Raw genomic sequence first — 8,922 nt, 5'->3', positions numbered from 1 at the left:
ACCTCCAGGGTCGGGGTTCGATTCCCGCCTCCGCCTTGTGTGTGTGGAATTTGCATGTTCTCCCCGTGCCTCGGGGGTTTCCTCCGGGTACTCCGGTATTTCCTCCCCCGGTCCAAAGACATGCATGGAGGTTGATTGGCATCTCTGGAAAATTGTCCCTAGTGTGTGATTGAATGAGTGTGTGTGTGTGTGCCCTGTGATGGGTTGGCACTCCGTCCAGGGTGTATCCTGCCTTGATGCCCAATGACGCCTGAGATAGGCACAGGCTCCCCGTGACCCGAGGTAGTTCGGATAAGCGGTAGAAGATGAATGAATGAATGAATGAACTCTACAACTGAGTGTCAAGAGCTGGGATTCAAACACAAACATCAGATTGGTATTCGAACACCTTAATGACTGAGCTACCACTTCCCAAGGTATGTGACAGACTTACATTATATTTTTCTTTAGACAACTGAGCATTAAGGGCTGGGAATTGTACTCACAATCTTCCGGTCAGTATTCCACCTTAATAAATACATAATTACATGATTTGGCATGCACATATTGTATATAAGTAATGAAAAACCATCAACATGTAACGATGTGACTTTGTGTATTATTTGCATTATTATATCTTTTATACATATTAAGGACAATATTTCAAAACCATACACATTTATGTATATGTATATTTATGCATATGTATATACATTATTTCTCCATTTATATTTTCATATTTTTTATATAGTTTTTAATATACTTTTCTTATATAGTTTATACTTTTTTTTTATTATTTTATTTTTTTTTTTTGGCTTTTTTTTTATACTTTTTATTCTAATATCGGACAGTTGCATAAAGCATTTCACTGCATGTCGTACCCTGTATGTATGTGACAAATAAAATTTGATTTGATTTGACATATTTACATTTGCAGTAGTCCTGAGTGCTGGACGCATTGCTCGAGGTGGACATCCACGTGGGAGTCTTACATTGAGCAGCATGCTGAGATTGGCAGTAGTTCACACACGGGTCCCAGGAATGGGGATGGTCACTTTTCTGGACCTTCACTACAAACACACACACACACACACACACACACAGTAAAACATACAGTGCAGCTATTCATCAACACAAAGCATTACTCATCTATTTTTACATCCAACTAAAATGCCACGTTACTCATATGAATAATGTTAAGATGACATTTTAATATTCACAGCACAACAAATTCAGTTTTGAACAAACAAATTTTTGAAAGCATGTCAAAGATTGCAGTTAGCTGTCTTCTAAATGTCATGCTCAGTAATTCATTCTTGCATAATGTGTTTTCAAAACTTGACAACAGCAAAATAAAAAAATAAATAAAAACAGCGAGTAGCTCAGATGACCCATTAAAACATTGCGCACAACAAAATTGAATATTATCTCACTAATAGGGATCGCTGCATTTAGAGCACACGCCTGGGTAGCTAAAAAGTCAGTCATATTGTATGAGTTCATTAATATTCCCCCTATAATAATCCTCACAATGCTTAAAATCCTTCGGTTGGAGTCCCGGAGGCCAGCTAAAGCCCTATTTGAATGATAATCTCTATTCTGAAATGCTGGTGTGGAAAAAAAGAAATGCTGATGCAAAACAACAAGGAAGCTCATTTGGATCGGGTTAATGGTGTCCTTACTGCTAAAGGGAGGATGAATAAATTTGTGTGTGTGGGGGTGTGTGTGGTCTGTCAAGTATGCTTTTGTTCGAAGCTCTAGGCTTTTGCATCTCATCCGGCATTCTTCTAAATAATGTATGTTGCGTAAGACAGGCGAATTTTTTATGTGCATGACAGCTTATACTACTGTACATTTCAAACCATATGGCTCATAAACAAAAATCTTTTTTTTTTTTAATCTGGACAACCACAGAGCATTAGCATATAATCACACTGGTGATTAGAAGGTGCTTTTCACACCCAGGATCAATTCTGGTTCCACCGTTGCAGTGGTGTAGTCGGGGCCATACGCACGTATACGTATGCTTACTTTTTCCCCAGGGCTGTTAGCGTATGACTTCTATGGCTTAATATTATTGTATACCCTCGGTATACCCACTTGTTTTGCTGATTAAAACGTCCATAATTAACCCTCGTCTTTTCTCATAGATATATACACTAGATGTCGCATTGTATAGGGCAGCACATTGGAGCGAATGAGTCAACTGAGCCGCCATCTTGGTACGGGGGACCCCCTCCTCTTAATGCATTAGCGTCAATGTAGGCAAAGAAATAAAATCACCATAAATCGTCATGAATGCGATTTCTAGGTTTTTTTTGTTCGTTCCAAATGTCAGACATGTATTTATCATTAAGTCCAGAGAAAATTTAAGGTTTTGATATTAAGATAATCTACTTTTTCACAATATAATACATAGTGCTAGTAGGTGTAAGTTTATTAGTTACATTCTTCCACTTGAGTAAACTTCAAATGAACAATCACTACTTACCTTATAGCCTACTGCATGTAACACTGCTACAATGGTGTGACTATACATGTTCATTTAAACATTTAGAATGTATTGGTTTATTAAATATGATACACAAAGCAATTTGCAGGTGGAAGCAAATCACAAATTTGAGAGGAAGATTATGTGAAAGTTAGATAGTTGAGGTGCCAAAGACTGTTGAATCTTTTATTTATTCTTTTCCCGCAATACTTGTGCCACATTAAATAATACTTGTGCCACATTAAATTAATGTTAATAATAACATTAAATAATATGTACTAAAGTCACATAAACCAACAAAAAAAACCCACAAAGTTTGACTTTGAGGCTGAACTGCCAACCTAACTGGTGACATCCTTCCAGGACTGTCAGCTGAATTAACCATTAAAAAAAAAAAAAATTGTTTAGTGCTGCAACTGCAACTCGTCTGTGTTTATCACTTGGGAATCTACAAACAGATTCAGATTCAGATTATTTTATTTAATACCATGTCAGCAATCAAAAGCTATTTTCATGGCAAAATTCAATTACAAAAACACAAATATCATATAAATGCAATAAAAACAAAACAAATATAAACAGCAAGTCATATTATACAATTTTTTATTTTAATCAACATACGATAAAAAAAACTTGAGCATTCTGCTTGTGTTAAGTCCAGGACAATCTAATAAAATATGTTTGACAGATAAGGGAATCTTACAAAACATACATAAAGTTGGGTCTTCAAATTTAAGCAAAAAAAAAGCATGGGTCAATTTTTAATGTCCTTATTAAGAGCTTCGGAATCTACAAACATTGTCAGTTTTCCTAACTGTCAAAAACTAATGAGTAACTAGCATGGATTAGCTGCGGTCGTTAACCAAGGACTGAAACAAACCAACGGAACCAGAAATATAATTTCCTAGCATTCAATATCATTTGTCGTTTGAAAGCCAAACGCAGCACAAAAGTCCGGCATCGTCCATGCATTTGAGGTAAAGGAGCACCGTACAAAGATGGCGGCGGTTTTGACGCATTTTTAGGACCCCAAGGCGACATCTAGTGTATAGATATCTATGGTCTTTTCTTCCCCTTTAACTGCATCGCAAAACTTCGTTGTAATCGGTTCATTTTTTTATTTGAATTCCGCCCCCTTTCCCCGCCCCCGACAGATGTCATGTGCCATCTTCACCGAGCGTTTAAGGGAGCAGAGTTTACTTCATCAACAGAAGCTGGTGTCATGCTGAAGCAGACTTAAGTAAAGTATTCACAGATTCGAGTTTCCCGAGTCAATAACTCCTGAGCTAAACGCTCTTATTACACAAATAACACCTCTTTTCTACCGCAGTAATGTAGAGAGGCAGCCACAGTGAAGTTATTGTTTTTGTTTTTTTTTGTTTTTTTTTTTAATGAAAAATCATAAGTGAAGTGAAGTTATTGACTGTTTTTAGTATTCGCATACTAAAAATGCAATAAATGCAATTCGAATACTAAAAACAGTCAATAACTTCACTGTGATACACTGTACTGTCACCAAACACAGCTCACACATCACTGATAGTTATACTACAACACGTACTTGGGAGAAATGTTTTTTTGTATCATTTTTATGATTTTTCATAAAAAAAAAACAAAACAAAAAAAAAAAACAATAACTTCACTGTAATACACTGTACTGTCACCAAATTCAGCTCACATCACTGTTGTCCTGGTAGTTATACTACAACACTTATTTTGGGGAAATGTCTTTTTGTATAATTTTTATGATTTTTTTAATATGAAAATAATTCCATAACTTCACTATTATGGAAATTATATTCAATAACTTCACTGTAATACACTGTACTATCACCAAATTCAGCTCACACACCACTGATGTCCTGGTAGTTATACTTGTATTATAAACAATATACAACAATATACATTTAATTGTGATGTAAACTTCAATTTGTAAATCAGCTTTTGTCAAACATATGTAATCCTGCTGCTTATATAAGAGCTATTACAGATATTGTTAAACTCTATGGTCTCTGTACTTGCTATAGCTCAATGCACAATGCACAATACCAACGGCTATATCCGCTCGGTATTTGTGCTTCTGTCATCCCAAGGCATTTTATGTGGAACCGTTTTGTGCAGGTTCCACACTGAATCTATAAGGGGGGAAATATGTAAATTATATCTATAAAATATTTGCTTTAGGAATCCTGTAATGCATAAACATATTGAAAAATTTAATTACTTTAAATTTATCCATACACTCCCTGACAAAAGTCTTGTCGCCTATCTAAGTTGTAGGAACAACAGATAATAACTTGACTAGTTGATCATTTGGAATCAGAAGTGGCACATATGAAAGGATTAGCTAGATTAAGCTTATTTTACCAAAATAAATTCTTATCAAGCCTTGATTTTTAATGACTTAATTAGGACAGAAAGGTGGAGGCTGAAGTATGAGAAGGAGCACCATCCTGCTGAAGAATTTTCCTTCTCCTGTGGTATGTAATGGGCAGCAAGAATGTCTTGATACCTCAGTCTACTGATGTTGCCATCCACTCTGCAGATCTCTCGCACGCCCCCCTACTGCATGTAACCCCAAACCATGATTTTTCCTCCACCGAACTTGACTGTTTTCTGTGTGAATCTTGGGTCCATGCGGGCTCCAATAGGTCTTCTGCAGTATTTGCGATGATTGGGATGCAGTTCAATAGATGATTCATCAAAAAATCAACCTTATGTTACTTTTCCACTGTCCATGTTACAATAGATAGAAAAAATGTTTGGAACATACTGTAACTGAACAAACAATGCATAATTGAATGACAAAATAGTTTTTATATAAGTGTATGAGTGCATTATGGTAGAGCATTACGTTAGCATCGCAAAGGTTGTGGGTTCGATTCCCAGGGAACACAGAAACTGATAAAATGTATGTAACTCAAATGCACTTTGAGTTTCTTTGGATAAAAGTGTCTGCTAAAGGCATTAATGTTAATGTCCTGTAAATGCAATCATTGACTTCTGTGTGTTGTTTTTGCTTTACTTGTTTTGGCAGCGTGGCAAGGAACAGGGGGTTTAAGAGGTGGGTGGGGGTAATAGTGGTAGTATACCACTTTTTTTTGAGGACTACACCACTGCACTGTTGGTGGTTAGCCAGACAAATTCCTTTCGAGTCCTGACTTAAAGTCTAAATACACAGCTTTAATTTCCAGCTATAATGTTATACTGATTACATTGTAAGAGTAAGTGAGAGCTAACTAATGTTGATTAAAGTGTAGCATTCCTACACAGAACGTATCAAGGTTATATGTCTCTGTGTCTTACAAATTGTCTCCTGCCGTTTTGCTAGTGTTAGAGGAATCGCAAATATCACATTGAGTAGAAGAAAATGATATTTAAATGATATTCTGGAGTTTTCTAACTTACCTTTACCTCATAAGGTAATGTATATGATTGGACCTGCTAGGGAATGGTGTTGATTTAGTTAAGGTTTTTTTGTTGTTGATTATTTACAGAATTAAGCCTTATTACCAGTACCCTGGCGTTCCTTTCCACTGTTAGAATGGAAATGGATTATCTGAGTCCGATATAAAATGAGTCGGGACACTTGGCTATCTGTCTGAGGTTGGATATCCAGTGGCATATTGAATTAATGTTTCAACAACTGACCAGCATTTTGGGAGCCAATAAAAATATCTCATCTTAACGGACCAATGAAAAGCCTGGTATTTGAACCGAAAAACAAATCTTCCACTGCCGCAGATTTACGTGAGCTGACTGTGATCGTACATTGAAGAGAATACTGACTGAACTTTGGGACACATGGAGATTCAAGACAGCAACAATGATATCTAAAGAATGCAGAAATGATGACGACATAGCAGACGATGAGTGGAAGGAGAAAAGGTGACAGCATGCTGATGCCGTGTAAACACTGTCTGCCATCTGCTGGGATTTCGGCTTACAAGACTTCAGCCTCTAATCTAAAGAAACACATTATTATAAGAAGACTAACGACTCTATTTGTGTTATGTTTTAGTTATTTATGAATGTTTAGGGGTGTTGTTCTGCGATTAGTATATAAACCACGCCCTACAGTTTGGTTCACGTGAATACCGTGACTAGATTAATAGAAAGTTAATACTGTTTACAAAGTTTCAAAAGTGTTTTTAGTATCTTTAAATGTCTTTTGTAAAATGTGTTCTGTTTACTGGATCTTGTCTGATTCAGCAGTTACTGATAATTCAATATAAATATCAAAAAATATCACCGGCTAAAAAGTAACTAGCACTCTGAGTAGGTTTTTAAGTACTTAAGTACTTAGTACAAATTTTCAGTACTCTTTCCACCACTGTTGATATCGCCATTTACTTTGAAGATAGAGACATTTGTGTGGATGAAAAATAATTTAGGATTTTCTTTTCTATGAATATATTTTGTAAATAAAATAAAAACCTCCTCGACCACGATATAAATGATTATTATTTTCTTTGTACATTCTGCTTAGTGTTAGCCTTGGATGAGGTAGAGTGACATTCTATAAAGTGTTACTATAGACGTAAGAATCTATTAAAAGCATATTAATCTAAACCTGCGACTGGCTCGAATTACAGCTACTACTGTCTGAGCCGCTGTTATGGAAGAGGAATAGCCACATTCTGACCAATCAGAATCAAGAATTCAACAGCACCCTGATATAAAGCTCTTGAGTCACAAAGTAAGTTGTCCTATGGACTATAACAAAGAGTGGAACTTGACACGCTATACTTTGGAATGCTAAACAGTATGACAGGCATTTGCTGTCACTCTTAACCTCTCTCTCAGTGAGGGAAACATATAAGAAGCTTTAAAACATCCCAAACTTGTGTGTGTGTGTGTGTGTGTGTGTGTGTGTGTGTGTGTGTGTGTGTGTGTGTGCGCGTGTGCACTGGGGTTAGTGCATTAAGTCGTTTCCAACCTAGTAGGAAATTTAAGCGAGACTAAGCTGCACGTATCCCTGACAAACTTTCAAGCAAAGAACAGACGACATTAGGAAGCAGGTTGCATTTCCTGTCACTCAGAAACCATATAAAACTGGGAAACCTAATAATTTTCGATCACTGGTCATAAAATCCAAGCTTCACACAGCTTATGCTAAGCTTGTCTGCCTAAAGAAACTTGGTTTTGATGAGAGAGCAGACATTCTTACGTGACTCTTTGGAGCTTATATTCATAAGTAGATTACCATATTGGCTTTAAAAGGCATGTCAAATTCTTTGACTATGTTGTAGATAAAGAAATTCAAGCTAACCCTCGAATCAGAACAGTTTCTGTGAAGAACTCTTAAAGCCACTTAAAGTTAGTGCCCTATTCCAAGTCGTGACACATTTTCACACTTTTCATCCTGAGATATATTAATGAGAAAGTGATTAAATTCTCATGAAGTGAAGGCCGGTATATTAAACTATACTTTTTTACTCCCCCACCAAGAAATTTCTTACTTGGTAACATCAAAGCAAGCTTCCCTCCTTGACTCCGATTCTTCATTAAAGTCTCACTGGGGTCCATGATGCACAATTTCTAATACATGTTTCCCACTTCTCTACCCCTGCATGTGTTTCATTCTTGCTGAGAGCTGACCCACATATCCTCGCTGTGAAGAATCATCAGTATGAATCACACCCAAGAAGAAGCATCATCACATGCATGAATGCTTACATTTCTGTTTAAAAAACTGATGGACCCGGGGACAGAAGTGCTATAATGTTAATCAATGCAGGACATAAGGAAAAAAGGCAGTCAAGCCCAAGCACTAAGTCTGACCCAAGCACTAAAAACATTTCCAATATATTTTAGATTCATTAAATTCATTTCATGAACTGTTTGCTTGTTGGTGTTGGTGTCGGTGTCATGGTTGACTTTTTTCCCCTTTTCACCTGATGGTGGTAGCACACTGTGTTAACACAGCTAACACCAGAGAGCCATTTTTCTCCCCTGTGACTACCCATGAAAATGAATTTGCAATTAAAAAGAGCTGGATTTGTCCAGGAGACACATTATGGAAATTAAATACCATGAGACATTAGGAATGAAATCCTGGGCAATGCAAAATATATTCAGTTTTTTCAGATGTAAAAATGTAGTAATAGAAATATAGTACTTTGCATAATTCATAGATAGTATTATGATGATCGTCTGTTGGGTATTTTGATGTGGGGTAAATTTGTCCTGCTTTAACATCCCCGGTATTTTAGACATTCCAGTTTAGACATCCCTGATCTACTGCCATGTTTTATGAAGGAATCCAGAGAGCATGGAGAAAACCTACATAGCCATGCGGAGAACATTGAGAAATTCCATACAGCTCAAGCTTAAGATCTTTTTAAAGGAAAAAACAAAAATAAAAAATTACAATAACCTGATTGCATAAAAGTGTCTTCTGTTGTTGAAGCAGCTCTTGATTTTATTGCACCATTCAGTCTTTCAGTTCA

The 8,922-nt window shown here is 36.5% G+C and overlaps 1 protein-coding gene across 1 annotated transcript in view; it reads right to left on the bottom strand.

Moving 5' to 3' along the window:
- grip2b (glutamate receptor interacting protein 2b) overlaps positions 1–8,922 on the bottom strand; it is a 69,227-nt gene that overhangs the window by 32,526 nt on the left and 27,779 nt on the right. Inside the window, exon 10 of the mRNA XM_060857635.1 lies at positions 909–1,049. Within this exon, the coding sequence (XP_060713618.1) occupies positions 909–1,049 (141 nt within the window). The remainder of the gene's footprint in view (positions 1–908; positions 1,050–8,922) is intronic.

This window comes from Tachysurus vachellii, chromosome 22 (assembly GCF_030014155.1).
Source record: "Tachysurus vachellii isolate PV-2020 chromosome 22, HZAU_Pvac_v1, whole genome shotgun sequence".
In the NCBI taxonomy this organism is placed as follows: Eukaryota; Metazoa; Chordata; class Actinopteri; order Siluriformes; family Bagridae; genus Tachysurus; species Tachysurus vachellii.
This window is presented reverse-complemented; position numbering and strand designations above follow the sequence as displayed.